This window comes from Misgurnus anguillicaudatus, chromosome 7 (assembly GCF_027580225.2).
Source record: "Misgurnus anguillicaudatus chromosome 7, ASM2758022v2, whole genome shotgun sequence".
Taxonomy (NCBI): domain Eukaryota; kingdom Metazoa; phylum Chordata; class Actinopteri; order Cypriniformes; family Cobitidae; genus Misgurnus; species Misgurnus anguillicaudatus.
Genome location: NC_073343.2, coordinates 41,510,818 through 41,533,206, shown reverse-complemented (window position 1 = coordinate 41,533,206; position 22,389 = coordinate 41,510,818). Strand labels below are relative to the sequence as shown.

At 40.5% G+C, this 22,389-nt stretch overlaps 1 protein-coding gene across 1 annotated transcript in view; it reads right to left on the bottom strand.

The window, feature by feature from the left end:
- The window catches only part of LOC141365215 (uncharacterized), an 83,117-nt gene that overhangs the window by 19,585 nt on the left and 41,143 nt on the right, over window positions 1-22,389 (bottom strand). The window contains 16 exon segments of the mRNA XM_073869184.1: window positions 106-356; window positions 699-1,279; window positions 1,387-1,534; window positions 2,274-2,381; window positions 3,645-3,795; window positions 4,172-4,555; window positions 8,625-8,838; window positions 9,232-9,798; window positions 9,906-10,053; window positions 10,793-10,900; window positions 12,164-12,314; window positions 12,691-13,074; window positions 17,161-17,374; window positions 17,705-18,334; window positions 18,442-18,682; window positions 19,329-19,436. Coding sequence (XP_073725285.1) covers window positions 106-356; window positions 699-1,279; window positions 1,387-1,534; window positions 2,274-2,381; window positions 3,645-3,795; window positions 4,172-4,555; window positions 8,625-8,838; window positions 9,232-9,798; window positions 9,906-10,053; window positions 10,793-10,900; window positions 12,164-12,314; window positions 12,691-13,074; window positions 17,161-17,374; window positions 17,705-18,334; window positions 18,442-18,682; window positions 19,329-19,436 — 4,388 coding nt within the window.

Below are 22,389 nucleotides of genomic sequence, written 5' to 3'. Positions count from 1 at the left end.
ACTGATAATATAGTTATGTATTTTATATTGCATTTCTGTCAAGAGATCCTTCTAAACTTTACACAATGCAACTTTAATAGAAATGGGTTCTTGAACGTCTCTTACCTGACGTTTCCATAGATTCCTCCTCACATTCCTCACGGTTCTTAGGTTCATCAATAATGTGTGTATAAACAGCGGCATCAGCAACAGGTTCATGGCCCACCAACTCTTTCACCGGAAGTTCAGATTCAACAGATGGCTCAATATCTGGTTCTTGTTCCACTGGTTCTTCCTCTTTGCCTACTGGTTCTTCAGATGTGCTAGGAGCTGCATATTCCTGAATGTGAATGTCAATCTGTGAATGCTCCTTACCCCTCGTTCAGACAGCCAACGACAAGCAGTAGCAGAGCGACGCGATCTCATTCATTTCAATGGAAACCTGGCGACTTCCGGCGACACGAGCGACAGTGACCGTTGGCGACCGTATGGGCGTGTCCAGCGACGCGAGAAAGTTAAGAAAAGTTTAACTTTATGCAAATGTCGAGCGACTTTCGGGAGCGACTACCAATAAGAACAAAGCAGTGGAGTTCACGTCATCCTTCTCTCGTCAGTTATTGGCGTGGATGGTACTCATTTGTTTATCACAAGCAGATTTAGAAACGCCTCATTGAAAGAGACAAGCGACACACAGCGATAATGTCGCTGGCTGTCTGAACGAGGGGTTAGTCACTTCCTTCTCAAGATTATTCTCAACATTTACAGGCAATTCAAGTTCAAGACTCTGAGATTCCTCTGTGTTGGATATGCTTGATCCACTAGGCAAGTTTTCCAGCTCTTTCTCAGGCGATGCAATAGAGGGCAACTCTTCCCTTTCATGGATTTCTACTAGGGACAAATCTTTATCTGAAGAAGGAAGAGTCACAGTCACCTCATGATCAAAGCTGTCAACTGCTCTACGTTTCTTCTGCGTTTCCATAAAATCCTCAGGTAAAAAAGCATCATGAAACTCGAGAGTGGAATCAGACTGATTAGAGACAAAACTTGCTTCTTGCCCGAGACTTGGCCGAGACACAAGAGTTGGTAGCACTTGTTTGGACAACTCTGCTGGGATCTCTCGTACAGAGGATCCACTCTCAGATTGTACATCAAGATTATCTCCTTCTTCCAGTAAGGTTGAGTGTGTCCTTAGATTTTTGTCTTCCTCTTCTAAATCTGAATGTTCGCTCCAGACTTCAATGTTTGCTTTGGGAGGTGGGGAAGACCTCTTAGGTGTATTGATCTCCCTGTTAAAGGCAATCTGTAAAGAAGCAAAATACAACCTTAAAACATTTCTCTTTCAATATCTTCATAATGTCTATCTACAAAAACAAATATTTTAAAGGGCCGCTGCACAATCAGACCTACCCCGTTGTTCCAGTGGACAGATCCCTTGGGAGCCTCTGGAGAGTCAGCATCCTCTATAAAAGTAATGCGTCTTTCTTTGTGGCGAAGTGTGGGAGAGATGGACCGGCCTGGAGAAGCCGAAGGGGTGGCCACAGGAGTGGGTCGTAAGCTAGTCCTCAGAATAGACTGTGGGGTAGAGGCTGACATTTTTTTCGGGAATGCCTGTGTGTGTGTTTGCATGTGTAAGAAAGGTTGCATGAATGTTCACGGATGCGTCTCCCTGGTGCATAAGCGCTCCAATGCAGCCTGAGCGCTTATGAGAAAAGGGAACAGCAGCAAAGAGTATAGCGGCTCTGATCAAACGGAGAGATAAGTGTGTGACAAGAGTTGTGTTGCGAAGAGATTTCCTGCTGTTTGGATAGTTTCTGTGCTTTATTGTGTGCGTCAGTGCCGAATAGTACGTTTTTTCTAGTTGTCTTTAAATTAGCAGCAAGATTACAGCGTCTTTTATGTTATATTGTCAGTTATAATTCATAATGTAAATGAAGCTGTTCTAATTAATAGTCATGGTACCCAGTTTATATTTGTGTTAGTTTATCTTGTACATATTTATTCAGTATTATTTCCTTATATTGGAGATTGTATAGTTCTAATACTTGTACAGTTATTTAACAATTCTAACAAATATAGTTATTTACTGTATGTGTTATCTGATACATGTGCTAGTCACATTTTAGAACATATGACACCATTCGCGGCAAATTAGAACTCTCTGGAGAAGTTTGGGAAGATGGCTGCACGACCAAATCCAAAAGCCTGTTGACAAGCAAATGGCGAGTTACTTTTGGGATATACATTTTAATTACAAAAAGAGTAGCAAAATGCTAATATAAAAACAGGTCTTCTACCTGGACACCCTTTTGGTTAGCATGTTAATAGGTGTTCCTACAAAGGGCTCGGGTAGATTTAGCGAGGGAGGATGCAGGCTTGGCACTTGCATCTCTGACTCTCTGTGGCTACAGAGAAAATAAAATAAAACACAGGGTTACCACACCTTAGTTTACTTCAAATTCAAGGACCTTTCAAGGACTTTCCAGGTGCAATACCATCAAATTCAAGGAGTAAATGTGGGGACACATTTCAAGTGAGAGCAAGGTTACATTGTGTTACCCTTAAAGATACATTGTAACAGTTCCCTTTAAAGGGAACTCACGCTGCGTCACTGTGGTGACACTTTGGGGTGTATATCAAATTCAACCAATGGTGAGGCTTAACAACATAGACAGGGTGACGCGGCAAGCCAGGAAGTATATCGCTATCTGAAATATTGCCAAAGACGGCGTTACAGGGACGCAGGAAGTGTGGCAAGGGAGACGCCTTCTCAGGGAACAACATTTACATATGTAACCAGAGAAGTTTTCATTTGTCAAATACAACTATGCAAAAAGCATTTTTGGTATGAATCCACATTTGCGTACATAAGATATGAACATTTAAAGTGACCAGTTTGCATGTGTGCTTAGAAAGTCTAGAATTTTTATTATATTATCCTACACTACACTAGAGCCCGACCAATATATCGGCAGGCAAATATTAGGCATTTTCCAAACTATCGGTATCGGCATTCATAATGGCCGATAAATGAATATTTTTAAAAAACGGACGAAACAGCCTTCAATCTCAATCATGTCATGAGTGTTGCCGTTGTATAGTTTGTCCACCAGAGGGCACTCTACAACCTCCCTGTTGGCAACACTCGTGTATAATGTGTCACACATCCTGCAACCTGCTGATCCAGCCAGAGTTAGGCAGAGACAACAACTGTTAAGTGAGTTCACGGTGAGTTTCTTTTTAAAATGCATTACCATATTATTTTCGTTAAAACTCATAAATAACTACAAATTACTAATGTTAGGGAAATCTGTTAATGTTTTTCTGTGCGTTTCTGAAAAAAAAAAAAATCGGCCGATATATTGGAATATCGGATTTTAAAACCAACAAACATTTGTATCGGCCTTCAAAATCCTTTATCGGTCGGGCTCCACACTACACAGGGAATATGAAACAACTTGCATAAAATAGATTCAAGCACTTTCAATGACCTGTATCTATGCATGTATATTTTCAAAAACTTCCCAGGGCCTTGAATTTTTCCCCCAGATTCACAAACTTTCAAGGATTTTAAGGACACATAGGAACCTTGTAAACACTTTACTACAAAATAAAAACTAGGTAGCAAAAATGTATATTTGTAAATCATAGACGAAAAAAGACAATACCTTTTGGAAGGCGATGACTCTGGAGTAGGGTTCTTGCCAACCCAAACTTCTTCAATTTTTGAAAGAACATTATTGATAAAAGCTGCTCGAGTCATGACATTTTCAGAAGCTGAACGTTTAGCTACAATTGACAGAGGTGGAGGTCTTTTAACTAGGGGTGAGAAAAGAATGTGCAATAAGTCAAATATCAACACTATGTTCAACACTACATCACAAGACTTGCGTGTGTGCCTGATTAATATTGTTACCTTCTCTGTGGATCGTAGCAGGGTGTTGGTATGGTTTTGCTTACTCGATGGCTAGTTTCCTTTGAACTCGTGGAAGAACTTTTCCATATTGGTTTAAAATAGGGTTCCTAGTGTTTGACCTTTCCTTCATCTTAGGATCCCGATCGGCCTGAATCAAAAAATGTACAATACAGCTACAACGCTAACTGCTATAATATCACCTGGTGCTAGCTGCTACAATATTTAACATCTACGGCTTCGTTCCGGATTGGATTCGACTTGTGAATCTGGGTTGCTAACCTCCGCTTGTCGAGGTGCATCCCTGCCGGGCGTCCGGTTTGCATCGGCCATTTCCTCTACTACGGGCCTGGTGTGGATTGTTGGGGCGCTTGGCGATCCATTTGGGGTTGAGCTGTCTCCTGGCTGCCTGGGAAGCGGTGCTGGTGGCGTCACGGGCCCGGTTGGGACTGGTGCTCTGACGCGTCGCCTCTGGACTTGGCGCTGATGTTTGGAGCTCCGTTGAGCCATTTGGTCCATTCCGGCGTTGAGGTCCTCCTTGGTGCTGCTCTTTGCGTGCCTCCTGGTGTTGTGTTGCCGGGGGTTTTCGTCTGCTGTTGGCGCGCGGCACTGTTCGGCTTCTACATTCCACACTCCACATTTTGGTGGTCGCATTGCCGCTGGCTCCTTTTCGCCGGATTGTGTACCTGTGTACCTTAATACATCGAATTCATCGGACTCTACATGCACTCGGTCTCGGTTTGTGAACTGATTTGTAGCAGTGTTTCTTCATACTAGCTTTGATGCTCACAATTTATTTACGTTACTCACTATTGTTATATGTACATATTTTGTACAGTGTTGCTACTTAACGAACCCTGATTTATTTATTTACTTTGATTTTTGTGTATTTTCATCAATATGTCTCGTTTCCTTTGTTTTTTTTTTGTTATTTGAGTTAGTTTTTGTTGTTTTATTGCATTCTAGAACTCCTTTTTTAGCACAGCATGCTTCAGATGATCTTTTTATTTCATCCTTCACTTCTGTGACCCTAGTTGATTTAATTAATCACTCTAGAGATAAAACTTCTTTTATCATAACTCATCAGATTGGCCCACCTGCTCAGCATACTTATCTTAGTATTCCATTATCTGCACATAGGGTTTTAATTGTTTTTTATTCAGCAAAGTTACCTATTTTACCTATTCACTTTGCCCATCGTACGAAACGCCCTGTTCTTTCTAGTTTATGTCGTTCTTTAATACTTATTTTACTCGCCTCTGCTGGTGATGTCGAGCCCAACCCTGGTCCATTAGTCAATTCTGCTGTTTCAATCACGCAAAGTCTTTCCTATACAGACTTCTGTAACCTTTTAAATTTACATCTGCAGTTTACAGCCAGGATATTAGCGATCACTGCCTTATAGCTTGTGTCCGGAATGGGTCTGTAGTTAAAAGGCCTCCCCTTATCACTATTAAACGTTCCTTAAAACATTTCCATGAGCAAGCTTTTTTACGTGATTTAGCCCAAGTATCTTGGAAGGATATTGATCTTATTCCATCTGTGGAGGATGCCTGGATATTTTTAAAAAATGCCTTCCTTGATATCTTAAATAAACATGCCCCTCTTAAAAAATTTAGAACTAAGAGCAGATATAGTCCTTGGTTCACTTCAGAGTTAGCCGCTCTAAGCCAAAAAAAGAACTCCCTTTGGCGTGCAGCAATTTCTACAAAAAAACTCACTTGAGCTACAGCTTTTTAAAGAAATCAGAAATCGGTACACACAAGCGGTCAGGAATGCTAAGGCTAACTATTATAGACAGAAATTTGTTTCTTGCGGTACTAACTCTAAAAAGTTTTGGGATACAATAAAGTCTATGGATAATACGAACTCCACTGCACAGTTACCCACTGCTCTAAGAACACAAAATTTTGTTACTACTGACAAGCCCACCATAGTTGAAAATTTTAATAAGCATTTTGCTATGGCTGGGTCTGCTTTCCATCTGGCAACTCCTTTCTCAACTACTAGTACATCATCCCTTGCATTACCATGCTCGTCCTCTTTATCTTTTTCTTTTACCCATATTCAGATAGCTGATGTTTTGAGGGAACTGCAAAATCTAGATCCCCTTAAATCAGCTGGATTATATAATTTGGATCCTTTTTTTCTAAAATTGTCTGCTTCAATTATTGCTTCGCCTATCACCAGTATTTTTAACCTCTCCCTTGACTCGTCTGAAATTCCAAAAGACTGGAAAGTTGCCGGAGTGATTCCTTTATTTAAAGGAGGGGACACGCTCGACCCAAATTGTTACAGGCCCATTTCCATTTTGCCTTGTCTCTCAAAGGTCTTTGAACGCCTTGTCAATACACAGATCATCACTCATTTAGAATCTCATCGTAGTTTTTCTGATATGCAGTCGGGCTTTCGAGCTGGCCATGGGTGCACTTCAGCCACTCTTAAAGTTCTAAATGATATTATATGTGCCATTGATCAAAAACATTACTGTGCAGCAGTTTTTATTGACCTGGCCAAGGCCTTTGATTCTGTTAATCATACCATTCTTCTTAGTAGGCTGAAGAGTTTGGGTTTCTCCGATAATTGTCTTGCATGGTTTACAAATTACTTTTCGGAACGTTTCCAGTGTGTTAAATCTGAGGGCCTGTTATCTAGTCTTCTGGCTGTTTCTATGGGGGTTCCGCAGGGTTCAATCCTCGGGCCGACCCTTTTCTCTATATATATTAATGACGTTGCCCTTGCCGCAGGTAACTCTATGATACACCTATACGCAGATGACACTATTCTTTATACGTCTGGCCCTTCTCTAAGCACTACATTACAAAATCTTCAAGCGAGCTTTAATAGTATTCAGCATTCTTTTTGTGGCCTTCAATTGCTTTTAAATTCTAGTAAAACTAAATGTATGATCTTCAAACGATCGCTTTCATCACCTATCTGTCCAATAAACATCACTACCCTTGATGGGTTTGTTTTAGAATGGGTTAGTAATTATAAGTATCTAGGGATCTGGCTAGACTCTTCACTTTCTTTCCAAACCCATATTAATCATCTTCAATCTAAAATAAAATCTAGGATTGGCTTTCTTTTTCGTAACAAGGCCTCCTTTACCATCTCTGCTAAGCATGCCCTTGTGAAAATGACCATCCTTCCTATATTAGATTACGGTGACGTGATTTACAGATCTGCCTCAAACATTTCTCTCAGGAAATTGGATGTACTGTATCACTGTGCTATCCGTTTTGTTACTAATGCCCCATATAGCACTCATCACTGCAATCTTTACGCATTAGTTGGATGGCCCTCGCTTCATATTCTACTATATACAATATACTAACCAAAAGCACTACTTTGTATCATTCAATATGTTTTGCTTAATTAAAAGTTGAGTTTTAGAAAAAAATTTTGTCATAAGTTTTCTTTGGGGGGGGGGGGCGCGAAGGAATGTGCCATACACAAGGGTGGCCACACGCTGAAAAAGTTTGAGAACCACTGTATGTGCGCCTGTGAACAGCATACGCGTGATGACCTTGCAACTTAAATTACCCCTAATTTATTGCCATACAGATAAAAGTAAAATAACATTCAAAAACTGTAAATTGTGTATTTTTATTTGTGTAAACTCACAATAAGGAGAAAACCTTGTGCTTATTTAAAATCATTAAAAACATGAGGTGCTTTCTGCTGCTTTGGTTTTACAGCCCGTCAAAAAAAAAGAACAGAAACGAAATACTTTATCCGGTTTGTCAATCTGATAATTATCAGTGTGTAACATATTTTGTGTAGGCTTATTTATTTTATTATTATTTCTCAAAACAGAGACGTAGCCTAATCATCTGTTGATTTAAATCTATTTGTGCATGAAACTAAACCCATGGGGGAAATTATGATATTTTAGGAGATTTATTTATGAGTGAACAACACGAATCCAGAATAGAATTAATTTCTTTAAGACAGCCAGTCTGGCAGGGCGGACATTTCGGTAGCTTTATTTATTTTGCGAGCTGCCGCCGTGGGATTTGTCTAGAAGGGATACAGAAAATGCCGAAAAGTTTAGGATTAGATTTTGAGGTAGGATTATTAGGATGAAAACAGTGGCTCTGGCTAAATGAGATAAAAATACATCCTACAATCCTGTGAAATTTTGTGTTTAGAGTTGGGTTTGGGTGAAGGATTAGGATAAAATAGTGCTCATCCAGCGAGATTTCGTTTGCTGTATCCCTTCTATCCACAACCGCAGGCGTGGCGGGGATGTTTTAGGTGTGGCGCCACGGTAGAATGTATATAGCGGGAACACTGCTATACATTACTAAACAACATTTCGGCAACGGTTGGTTTCACTATAAAAAGCAGTGTATTAAAGGTGCACTGTGTAGATGTTTAGCAGCATCTAGTTATGAGACTGCGAATTGCAACCTACGGCTTAGGCCACACAGCTCTCCCTCTCCCTTTTAAAAATGCATAGATAAGCTACGGTAATCGACACAGGACAAAGATCTCATCTTCTGAGACAAGCTCTGTAAAGCATTTAAGGCTTCTATAGAAACATGAAAGTGACTTCCATGTAAGAGGATCCGTGGTGCATGAAGATAAAAACAATACAGTTAATTTTGCAAGATCTTTATACACCACTGATAATATAGTTATGTATTTTATATTGCATTTCTGTCAAGAGATCCTTCTAAACTTTACACAATGCAACTTTAATAGAAATGGGTTCTTGAACGTCTCTTACCTGACGTTTCCATAGATTCCTCCTCACATTCCTCACGGTTCTTAGGTTCATCAATAATGTGTGTATAAACAGCGGCATCAGCAACAGGTTCATGGCCCACCAACTCTTTCACCGGAAGTTCAGATTCAACAGATGGCTCAATATCTGGTTCTTGTTCCACTGGTTCTTCCTCTTTGCCTACTGGTTCTTCAGATGTGCTAGGAGCTGCATATTCCTGAATGTGAATGTCAATCTGTGAATGCTCCTTACCCCTCGTTCAGACAGCCAACGACAAGCAGTAGCAGAGCGACGCGATCTCATTCATTTCAATGGAAACCTGGCGACTTCCGGCGACACGAGCGACAGTGACCGTAGGCGACCGTATGGGCGTGTCCAGCGACGCGAGAAAGTTAAGAAAAGTTTAACTTTATGCAAATGTCGAGCGACTTTCGGGAGCGACTACCAATAAGAACAAAGCAGTGGAGTTCACGTCATCCTTCTCTCGTCAGTTATTGGCGTGGATGGTACTCATTTGTTTATCACAAGCAGATTTAGAAACGCCTCATTGAAAGAGACAAGCGACACACAGCGATAATGTCGCTGGCTGTCTGAACGAGGGGTTAGTCACTTCCTTCTCAAGATTATTCTCAACATTTACAGGCAATTCAAGTTCAAGACTCTGAGATTCCTCTGTGTTGGATATGCTTGATCCACTAGGCAAGTTTTCCAGCTCTTTCTCAGGCGATGCAATAGAGGGCAACTCTTCCCTTTCATGGATTTCTACTAGGGACAAATCTTTATCTGAAGAAGGAAGAGTCACAGTCACCTCATGATCAAAGCTGTCAACTGCTCTACGTTTCTTCTGCGTTTCCATAAAATCCTCAGGTAAAAAAGCATCATGAAACTCGAGAGTGGAATCAGACTGATTAGAGACAAAACTTGCTTCTTGCCCGAGACTTGGCCGAGACACAAGAGTTGGTAGCACTTGTTTGGACAACTCTGCTGGGATCTCTTGTACAGAGGATCCACTCTCAGATTGTACATCAAGATTATCTCCTTCTTCCAGTAAGGTTGAGTGTGTCCTTAGATTTTTGTCTTCCTCTTCTAAATCTGAATGTTCGCTCCAGACTTCAATGTTTGCTTTGGGAGGTGGGGAAGACCTCTTAGGTGTATTGATCTCCCTGTTAAAGGCAATCTGTAAAGAAGCAAAATACAACCTTAAAACATTTCTCTTTCAATATCTTCATAATGTCTATCTACAAAAACAAATATTTTAAAGGGCCGCTGCACAATCAGACCTACCCCGTTGTTCCAGTGGACAGATCCCTTGGGAGCCTCTGGAGAGTCAGCATCCTCTATAAAAGTAATGCGTCTTTCTTTGTGGCGAAGTGTGGGAGAGATGGACCGGCCTGGAGAAGCCGAAGGGGTGGCCACAGGAGTGGGTCGTAAGCTAGTCCTCAGAATAGACTGTGGGGTAGAGGCTGACATTTTTTTCGGGAATGCCTGTGTGTGTGTTTGCATGTGTAAGAAAGGTTGCATGAATGTTCACGGATGCGTCTCCCTGGTGCATAAGCGCTCCAATGCAGCCTGAGCGCTTATGAGAAAAGGGAACAGCAGCAAAGAGTATAGCGGCTCTGATCAAACGGAGAGATAAGTGTGTGACAAGAGTTGTGTTGCGAAGAGATTTCCTGCTGTTTGGATAGTTTCTGTGCTTTATTGTGTGCGTCAGTGCCGAATAGTACGTTTTTTCTAGTTGTCTTTAAATTAGCAGCAAGATTACAGCGTCTTTTATGTTATATTGTCAGTTATAATTCATAATGTAAATGAAGCTGTTCTAATTAATAGTCATGGTACCCAGTTTATATTTGTGTTAGTTTATCTTGTACATATTTATTCAGTATTATTTCCTTATATTGGAGATTGTATAGTTCTAATACTTGTACAGTTATTTAACAATTCTAACAAATATAGTTATTTACTGTATGTGTTATCTGATACATGTGCTAGTCACATTTTAGAACATATGACACCATTCGCGGCAAATTAGAACTCTCTGGAGAAGTTTGGGAAGATGGCTGCACGACCAAATCCAAAAGCCTGTTGACAAGCAAATGGCGAGTTACTTTTGGGATATACATTTTAATTACAAAAAGAGTAGCAAAATGCTAATATAAAAACAGGTCTTCTACCTGGACACCCTTTTGGTTAGCATGTTAATAGGTGTTCCTACAAAGGGCTCGGGTAGATTTAGCGAGGGAGGATGCAGGCTTGGCACTTGCATCTCTGACTCTCTGTGGCTACAGAGAAAATAAAATAAAACACAGGGTTACCACACCTTAGTTTACTTCAAATTCAAGGACCTTTCAAGGACTTTCCAGGTGCAATACCATCAAATTCAAGGAGTAAATGTGGGGACACATTTCAAGTGAGAGCAAGGTTACATTGTGTTACCCTTAAAGATACATTGTAACAGTTCCCTTTAAAGGGAACTCACGCTGCGTCACTGTGGTGACACTTTGGGGTGTATATCAAATTCAACCAATGGTGAGGCTTAACAACATAGACAGGGTGACGCGGCAAGCCAGGAAGTATATCGCTATCTGAAATATTGCCAAAGACGGCGTTACAGGGACGCAGGAAGTGTGGCAAGGGAGACGCCTTCTCAGGGAACAACATTTACATATGTAACCAGAGAAGTTTTCATTTGTCAAATACAACTATGCAAAAAGCATTTTTGGTATGAATCCACATTTGCGTACATAAGATATGAACATTTAAAGTGACCAGTTTGCATGTGTGCTTAGAAAGTCTAGAATTTTTATTATATTATCCTACACTACACTAGAGCCCGACCAATATATCGGCAGGCAAATATTAGGCATTTTCCAAACTATCGGTATCGGCATTCATAATGGCCGATAAATGAATATTTTTAAAAAACGGACGAAACAGCCTTCAATCTCAATCATGTCATGAGTGTTGCCGTTGTATAGTTTGTCCACCAGAGGGCACTCTACAACCTCCCTGTTGGCAACACTCGTGTATAATGTGTCACACATCCTGCAACCTGCTGATCCAGCCAGAGTTAGGCAGAGACAACAACTGTTAAGTGAGTTCACGGTGAGTTTCTTTTTAAAATGCATTACCATATTATTTTCGTTAAAACTCATAAATAACTACAAATTACTAATGTTAGGGAAATCTGTTAATGTTTTTCTGTGCGTTTCTGAAAAAAAAAAAAATCGGCCGATATATTGGAATATCGGATTTTAAAACCAACAAACATTTGTATCGGCCTTCAAAATCCTTTATCGGTCGGGCTCCACACTACACAGGGAATATGAAACAACTTGCATAAAATAGATTCAAGCACTTTCAATGACCTGTATCTATGCATGTATATTTTCAAAAACTTCCCAGGGCCTTGAATTTTTCCCCCAGATTCACAAACTTTCAAGGATTTTAAGGACACATAGGAACCTTGTAAACACTTTACTACAAAATAAAAACTAGGTAGCAAAAATGTATATTTGTAAATCATAGACGAAAAAAGACAATACCTTTTGGAAGGCGATGACTCTGGAGTAGGGTTCTTGCCAACCCAAACTTCTTCAATTTTTGAAAGAACATTATTGATAAAAGCTGCTCGAGTCATGACATTTTCAGAAGCTGAACGTTTAGCTACAATTGACAGAGGTGGAGGTCTTTTAACTAGGGGTGAGAAAAGAATGTGCAATAAGTCAAATATCAACACTATGTTCAACACTACATCACAAGACTTGCGTGTGTGCCTGATTAATATTGTTACCTTCTCTGTGGATCGTAGCAGGGTGTTGGTATGGTTTTGCTTACTCGATGGCTAGTTTCCTTTGAACTCGTGGAAGAACTTTTCCATATTGGTTTAAAATAGGGTTCCTAGTGTTTGACCTTTCCTTCATCTTAGGATCCCGATCGGCCTGAATCAAAAAATGTACAATACAGCTACAACGCTAACTGCTATAATATCACCTGGTGCTAGCTGCTACAATATTTAACATCTACGGCTTCGTTCCGGATTGGATTCGACTTGTGAATCTGGGTTGCTAACCTCCGCTTGTCGAGGTGCATCCCTGCCGGGCGTCCGGTTTGCATCGGCCATTTCCTCTACTACGGGCCTGGTGTGGATTGTTGGGGCGCTTGGCGATCCATTTGGGGTTGAGCTGTCTCCTGGCTGCCTGGGAAGCGGTGCTGGTGGCGTCACGGGCCCGGTTGGGACTGGTGCTCTGACGCGTCGCCTCTGGACTTGGCGCTGATGTTTGGAGCTCCGTTGAGCCATTTGGTCCATTCCGGCGTTGAGGTCCTCCTTGGTGCTGCTCTTTGCGTGCCTCCTGGTGTTGTGTTGCCGGGGGTTTTCGTCTGCTGTTGGCGCGCGGCACTGTTCGGCTTCTACATTCCACACTCCACATTTTGGTGGTCGCATTGCCGCTGGCTCCTTTTCGCCGGATTGTGTACCTGTGTACCTTAATACATCGAATTCATCGGACTCTACATGCACTCGGTCTCGGTTTGTGAACTGATTTGTAGCAGTGTTTCTTCATACTAGCTTTGATGCTCACAATTTATTTACGTTACTCACTATTGTTATATGTACATATTTTGTACAGTGTTGCTACTTAACGAACCCTGATTTATTTATTTACTTTGATTTTTGTGTATTTTCATCAATATGTCTCGTTTCCTTTGTTTTTTTTTTGTTATTTGAGTTAGTTTTTGTTGTTTTATTGCATTATAGATCTCCTTTTTTAGCACAGCATTCTTCAGATGATATTTTTATTTAATCCTTAACTTATGTGAACATAGTTGATTTAATTAATCACTCTAGAGATAAAACTTCTTTTATCATAACTCATCAGATTGGCCCACCTGCTCAGCATACTTATCTTAGTATTCCATTATCTGCACATAGGGTTTTAATTGTTTTTTATTCAGCAAAGTTACCTATTTTACCTATTCACTTTGCCCATCGTACGAAACGCCCTGTTCTTTCTAGTTTATGTCGTTCTTTAATACTTATTTTACTCGCCTCTGCTGGTGATGTCGAGCCCAACCCTGGTCCATTAGTCAATTCTGCTGTTTCAATCACGCAAAGTCTTTCCTATACAGACTTCTGTAACCTTTTAAATTTACATCTGCAGTTTACAGCCAGGATATTAGCGATCACTGCCTTATAGCTTGTGTCCGGAATGGGTCTGTAGTTAAAAGGCCTCCCCTTATCACTATTAAACGTTCCTTAAAACATTTCCATGAGCAAGCTTTTTTACGTGATTTAGCACAAGTATCTTGGAAGGATATTGATCTTATTCCATCTGTGGAGGATGCCTGGTTATTTTTAAAAAATTCCTTCCTTGATATTTTAAATAAACATGCCCCTCTTAAAAAATTTAGAACTAAGAGCAGATATAGTCCTTGGTTCACTTCAGAGTTAGCCGCTCTAAGCCAAAAAAAAGAACTCCCTTTGGCGTGCAGCAATTTCTACAAAAAAACTCACTTGAGCTACAGCTTTTTAAAGAAATCAGAAATCGGTACACACAAGCGGTCAGGAATGCTAAGGCTAACTATTATAGACAGAAATTTGTTTCTTGCGGTACTAACTCTAAAAAGTTTTGGGATACAATAAAGTCTATGGATAATACGAACTCCACTGCACAGTTACCCACTGCTCTAAGAACACAAAATTTTGTTACTACTGACAAGCCCACCATAGTTGAAAATTTTAATAAGCATTTTGCTATGGCTGGGTCTGCTTTCCATCTGGCAACTCCTTTCTCAACTACTAGTACATCATCCCTTGCATTACCATGCTCGTCCTCTTTATCTTTTTCTTTTACCCATATTCAGATAGCTGATGTTTTGAGGGAACTGCAAAATCTAGATCCCCTTAAATCAGCTGGATTATATAATTTGGATCCTTTTTTTCTAAAATTGTCTGCTTCAATTATTGCTTCGCCTATCACCAGTATTTTTAACCTCTCCCTTGACTCGTCTGAAATTCCAAAAGACTGGAAAGTTGCCGCAGTGATTCCTTTATTTAAAGGAGGGGACACGCTCGACCCAAATTGTTACAGGCCCATTTCCATTTTGCCTTGTCTCTCAAAGGTCTTTGAACGCCTTGTCAATACACAGATCATCACTCATTTAGAATCTCATCGTAGTTTTTCTGATATGCAGTCGGGCTTTCGAGCTGGCCATGGGTGCACTTCAGCCACTCTTAAAGTTCTAAATGATATTATATGTGCCATTGATCAAAAACATTACTGTGCAGCAGTTTTTATTGACCTGGCCAAGGCCTTTGATTCTGTTAATCATACCATTCTTCTTAGTAGGCTGAAGAGTTTGGGTTTCTCCGATAATTGTCTTGCATGGTTTACAAATTACTTTTCGGAACGTTTCCAGTGTGTTAAATCTGAGGGCCTGTTATCTAGTCTTCTGGCTGTTTCTATGGGGGTTCCGCAGGGTTCAATCCTCGGGCCGACCCTTTTCTCTATATATATTAATGACGTTGCCCTTGCCGCAGGTAACTCTATGATACACCTATACGCAGATGACACTATTCTTTGTACGTCTGGCCCTTCTCTAAGCACTACATTACAAAATCTTCAAGCGAGCTTTAATAGTATTCAGCATTCTTTTTGTGGCCTTCAATTGCTTTTAAATTCTAGTAAAACTAAATGTATGATCTTCAAACGATCGCTTTCATCACCTATCTGTCCAATAAACATCACTACCCTTGATGGGTTTGTTTTAGAATGGGTTAGTAATTATAAGTATCTAGGGATCTGGCTAGACTCTTCACTTTCTTTCCAAACCCATATTAATCATCTTCAATCTAAAATAAAATCTAGGATTGGCTTTCTTTTTCGTAACAAGGCCTCCTTTACCATCTCTGCTAAGCATGCCCTTGTGAAAATGACCATCCTTCCTATATTAGATTACGGTGACGTGATTTACAGATCTGCCTCAAACATTTCTCTCAGGAAATTGGATGTACTGTATCACTGTGCTATCCGTTTTGTTACTAATGCCCCATATAGCACTCATCACTGCAATCTTTACGCATTAGTTGGATGGCCCTCGCTTCATATTCTACTATATACAATATACTAACCAAAAGCACTACTTTGTATCATTCAATATGTTTTGCTTAATTAAAAGTTGAGTTTTAGAAAAAAATTTTGTCATAAGTTTTCTTTGGGGGGGGGGGGCGCGAAGGAATGTGCCATACACAAGGGTGGCCACACGCTGAAAAAGTTTGAGAACCACTGTATGTGCGCCTGTGAACAGCATACGCGTGATGACCTTGCAACTTAAATTACCCATAATTTATTGCCATACAGATAAAAGTAAAATAACATTCAAAAACTGTAAATTGTGTATTTTTATTTGTGTAAACTCACAATAAGGAGAAAACCTTGTGCTTATTTAAAATCATTAAAAACATGAGGTGCTTTCTGCTGCTTTGGTTTTACAGCCCGTCAAAAAACTAGAACAGAAACGAAATACTTTATCCGGTTTGTCAATCTGATAATTATCAGTGTGTAACATATTTTGTGTAGGCTTATTTATTTTATTATTATTTCTCAAAACAGAGACGTAGCCTAATCATCTGTTGATTTAAATCTATTTGTGCATGAAACTAAACCCATGGGGGAAATTATGATATTTTAGGAGATTTATTTATGAGTGAACAACACGAATCCAGAATAGAATTAATTTCTTTAAGACAGCCAGTCTGGCAGGGCGGACATTTCGGTAGCTTTATTTATTTTGCGAGCTGCCGCCGTGGGATTTGTCTAGAAGGGATACAGAAAATGCCGAAAAGTTTAGGATTAGATTTTGAGGTAGGATTATTAGGATGAAAACAGTGGCTCTGGCTAAATGAGATAAAAATACATCCTACAATCCTGTGAAATTTTGTGTTTAGAGTTGGGTTTGGGTGAAGGATTAGGATAAAATAGTGCTCATCCAGCGAGATTTCGTTTGCTGTATCCCTTCTATCCACAACCGCAGGCGTGGCGGGGATGTTTTAGGTGTGGCGCCACGGTAGAATGTATATAGCGGGAACACTGCTATACATTACTAAACAACATTTCGGCAACGGTTGGTTTCACTATAAAAAGCAGTGTATTAAAGGTGCACTGTGTAGATGTTTAGCAGCATCTAGTTATGAGACTGCGAATTGCAACCTACGGCTTAGGCCACACAGCTCTCCCTCTCCCTTTTAAAAATGCATAGATAAGCTACGGTAATCGACACAGGACAAAGATCTCATCTTCTGAGACAACGTAGTGATGAAACAAGCTCTGTAAAGCATTTAAGGCTTCTATAGAAACATGAAAGTGACTTCCATGTGAGAGGATCCGTGGTACATGAAGATAAAAACAATACAGTTAATTTTGCAAGATCTTTATACACCACTGATAATATAGTTATGTATTTTATATTGCATTTCTGTCAAGAGATCCTTCTAAACTTTACACAATGCAACTTTAATAGAAATGGGTTCTTGAACGTCTCTTACCTGACGTTTCCATAGATTCCTCCTCACATTCCTCACGGTTCTTAGGTTCATCAATAATGTGTGTATAAACAGCGGCATCAGCAACAGGTTCATGGCCCACCAACTCTTTCACCGGAAGTTCAGATTCAACAGATGGCTCAATATCTGGTTCTTGTTCCACTGGTTCTTCCTCTTTGCCTACTGGTTCTTCAGATGTGCTAGGAGCTGCATATTCCTGAATGTGAATGTCAATCTGTGAATGCTCCTTACCCCTCGTTCAGACAGCCAACGACAAGCAGTAGCAGAGCGACGCGATCTCATTCATTTCAATGGAAACCTGGCGACTTCCGGCGACACGAGCGACAGTGACCGTTGGCGACCGTATGGGCGTGTCCAGCGACGCGAGAAAGTTAAGAAAAGTTTAACTTTATGCAAATGTCGAGCGACTTTCGGGAGCGACTACCAATAAGAACAAAGCAGTGGAGTTCACGTCATCCTTCTCTCGTCAGTTATTGGCGTGGATGGTACTCATTTGTTTATCACAAGCAGATTTAGAAACGCCTCATTGAAAGAGACAAGCGACACACAGCGATAATGTCGCTGGCTGTCTGAACGAGGGGTTAGTCACTTCCTTCTCAAGATTATTCTCAACATTTACAGGCAATTCAAGTTCAAGACTCTGAGATTCCTCTGTGTTGGATATGCTTGATCCACTAGGCAAGTTTTCCAGCTCTTTCTCAGGCGATGCAATAGAGGGCAACTCTTCCCTTTCATGGATTTCTACTAGGGACAAATCTTTATCTGAAGAAGGAAGAGTCACAGTCACCTCATGATCAAAGCTGTCAACTGCTCTACGTTTCTTCTGCGTTTCCATAAAATCCTCAGGTAAAAAAGCATCATGAAACTCGAGAGTGGAATCAGACTGATTAGAGACAAAACTTGCTTCTTGCCCGAGACTTGGCCGAGACACAAGAGTTGGTAGCACTTGTTTGGACAACTCTGCTGGGATCTCTTGTACAGAGGATCCACTCTCAGATTGTACATCAAGATTATCTCCTTCTTCCAGTAAGGTTGAGTGTGTCCTTAGATTTTTGTCTTCCTCTTCTAAATCTGAATGTTCGCTCCAGACTTCAATGTTTGCTTTGGGAGGTGGGGAAGACCTCTTAGGTGTATTGATCTCCCTGTTAAAGGCAATCTGTAAAGAAGCAAAATACAACCTTAAAACATTTCTCTTTCAATATCTTCATAATGTCTATCTACAAAAACAAATATTTTAAAGGGCCGCTGCACAATCAGACCTACCCCGTTGTTCCAGTGGACAGATCCCTTGGGAGCCTCTGGAGAGTCAGCATCCTCTATAAAAGTAATGCGTCTTTCTTTGTGGCGAAGTGTGGGAGAGATGGACCGGCCTGGAGAAGCCGAAGGGGTGGCCACAGGAGTGGGTCGTAAGCTAGTCCTCAGAATAGACTGTGGGGTAGAGGCTGACATTTTTTTCGGGAATGCCTGTGTGTGTGTTTGCATGTGTAAGAAAGGTTGCATGAATGTTCACGGATGCGTCTCCCTGGTGCATAAGCGCTCCAATGCAGCCTGAGCGCTTATGAGAAAAGGGAACAGCAGCAAAGAGTATAGCGGCTCTGATCAAACGGAGAGATAAGTGTGTGACAAGAGTTGTGTTGCGAAGAGATTTCCTGCTGTTTGGATAGTTTCTGTGCTTTATTGTGTGCGTCAGTGCCGAATAGTACGTTTTTTCTAGTTGTCTTTAAATTAGCAGCAAGATTACAGCGTCTTTTATGTTATATTGTCAGTTATAATTCATAATGTAAATGAAGCTGTTCTAATGAATAGTCATGGTACCCAGTTTATATTTGTGTTAGTTTATCTTGTACATATTTATTCAGTATTATTTCCTTATATTGGAGATTGTATAGTTCTAATACTTGTACAGTTATTTAACAATTCTAACAAATATAGTTATTTACTGTATGTGTTATCTGATACATGTGCTAGTCACATTTTAGAACATATGACACCATTCGCGGCAAATTAGAACTCTCTGGAGAAGTTTGGGAAGATGGCTGCACGACCAAATCCAAAAGCCTGTTGACAAGCAAATGGCGAGTTACTTTTGGGATATACATTTTAATTACAAAAAGAGTAGCAAAATGCTAATATAAAAACAGGTCTTCTACCTGGACACCCTTTTGGTTAGCATGTTAATAGGTGTTCCTACAAAGGGCTCGGGTAGATTTAGCGAGGGAGGATGCAGGCTTGGCACTTGCATCTCTGACTCTCTGTGGCTACAGAGAAAATAAAATAAAACACAGGGTTACCACACCTTAGTTTACTTCAAATTCAAGGACCTTTCAAGGACTTTCCAGGTGCAATACCATCAAATTCAAGGAGTAAATGTGGGGACACATTTCAAGTGAGAGCAAGGTTACATTGTGTTACCCTTAAAGATACATTGTAACAGTTCCCTTTAAAGGGAACTCACGCTGCGTCACTGTGGTGACACTTTGGGGTGTATATCAAATTCAACCAATGGTGAGGCTTAACAACATAGACAGGGTGACGCGGCAAGCCAGGAAGTATATCGCTATCTGAAATATTGCCAAAGACGGCGTTACAGGGACGCAGGAAGTGTGGCAAGGGAGACGCCTTCTCAGGGAACAACATTTACATATGTAACCAGAGAAGTTTTCATTTGTCAAATACAACTATGCAAAAAGCATTTTTGGTATGAATCCACATTTGCGTACATAAGATATGAACATTTAAAGTGACCAGTTTGCATGTGTGCTTAGAAAGTCTAGAATTTTTATTATATTATCCTACACTACACTAGAGCCCGACCAATATATCGGCAGGCAAATATTAGGCATTTTCCAAACTATCGGTATCGGCATTCATAATGGCCGATAAATGAATATTTTTAAAAAACGGACGAAACAGCCTTCAATCTCAATCATGTCATGAGTGTTGCCGTTGTATAGTTTGTCCACCAGAGGGCACTCTACAACCTCCCTGTTGGCAACACTCGTGTATAATGTGTCACACATCCTTCAACCTGCTGATCCAGCCAGAGTTAGGCAGAGACAACAACTGTTAAGTGAGTTCACGGTGAGTTTCTTTTTAAAATGCATTACCATATTATTTTCGTTAAAACTCATAAATAACTACAAATTACTAATGTTAGGATTTTAAAACCAACAAACATTTGTATCGGCCTTCAAAATCCTTTATCGGTCGGGCTCCACACTACACAGGGAATATGAAACAACTTGCATAAAATAGATTCAAGCACTTTCAATGACCTGTATCTATGCATGTATATTTTCAAAAACTTCCCAGGGCCTTGAATTTTTCCCCCAGATTCACAAACTTTCAAGGATTTTAAGGACACATAGGAACCTTGTAAACACTTTACTACAAAATAAAAACTAGGTAGCAAAAATGTATATTTGTAAATCATAGACGAAAAAAGACAATACCTTTTGGAAGGCGATGACTCTGGAGTAGGGTTCTTGCCAACCCAAACTTCTTCAATTTTTGAAAGAACATTATTGATAAAAGCTGCTCGAGTCATGACATTTTCAGAAGCTGAACGTTTAGCTACAATTGACAGAGGTGGAGGTCTTTTAACTAGGGGTGAGAAAAGAATGTGCAATAAGTCAAATATCAACACTATGTTCAACACTACATCACAAGACTTGCGTGTGTGCCTGATTAATATTGTTACCTTCTCTGTGGATCGTAGCAGGGTGTTGGTATGGTTTTGCTTACTCGATGGCTAGTTTCCTTTGAACTCGTGGAAGAACTTTTCCATATTGGTTTAAAATAGGGTTCCTAGTGTTTGACCTTTCCTTCATCTTAGGATCCCGATCGGCCTGAATCAAAAAATGTACAATACAGCTACAACGCTAACTGCTATAATATCACCTGGTGCTAGCTGCTACAATATTTAACATCTACGGCTTCGTTCCGGATTGGATTCGACTTGTGAATCTGGGTTGCTAACCTCCGCTTGTCGAGGTGCATCCCTGCCGGGCGTCCGGTTTGCATCGGCCATTTCCTCTACTACGGGCCTGGTGTGGATTGTTGGGGCGCTTGGCGATCCATTTGGGGTTGAGCTGTCTCCTGGCTGCCTGGGAAGCGGTGCTGGTGGCGTCACGGGCCCGGTTGGGACTGGTGCTCTGACGCGTCGCCTCTGGACTTGGCGCTGATGTTTGGAGCTCCGTTGAGCCATTTGGTCCATTCCGGCGTTGAGGTCCTCCTTGGTGCTGCTCTTTGCGTGCCTCCTGGTGTTGTGTTGCCGGGGGTTTTCGTCTGCTGTTGGCGCGCGGCACTGTTCGGCTTCTACATTCCACACTCCACATTTTGGTGGTCGCATTGCCGCTGGCTCCTTTTCGCCGGATTGTGTACCTGTGTACCTTAATACATCGAATTCATCGGACTCTACATGCACTCGGTCTCGGTTTGTGAACTGATTTGTAGCAGTGTTTCTTCATACTAGCTTTGATGCTCACAATTTATTTACGTTACTCACTATTTTTATATGTACATATTTTGTACAGTGCTGCAACCTAACGAACCTTGATTTATTTATTTATTTTGATTTTTGTGTATTTTCATCAATATGTCTCGTTTCCTTTGTTTTTTTTTTGTTATTTGAGTTAGTTTTTGTTGTTTTATTGCATTCTAGATCTCCTTTTTTAGCACAGCATGCTTCAGATGATCTTTTTATTTCATCCTTCTCTTCTGTGACCCTAGTTGATTTAATTAATCACTCTAGAGATAAATCCTCTTTTATTATAACTCACCAGATTGGCCCACTTGCTCAGCATACTTATCTTAGTATTCCATTATCTGCACATAGGGTTTTAATTGTTTTTTATTCAGCAAAGTTACCTATTTTACCTATTCACTTTACCCATCGTACGAAACGCCCTGTTCTTTCTAGTTTTTGTCGTTCTTTAAACTTATTTTACTCGCCTCTGCTGGTGATGTCGAGCCCAACCCTGGTCCATTAGTCAATTCTGCTGTTTCAATCACGCAAAGTCTTTCCTATACAGACTTCTGTAACCTTTTAAATTTACATCTGCAGTTTACAGCCAGGATATTAGCGATCACTGCCTTATAGCTTGTGTCCGGAATGGGTCTGTAGTTAAAAGGCCTCCCCTTATCACTATTAAACGTTCCTTAAAACATTTCCATGAGCAAGCTTTTTTACGTGATTTAGCACAAGTATCT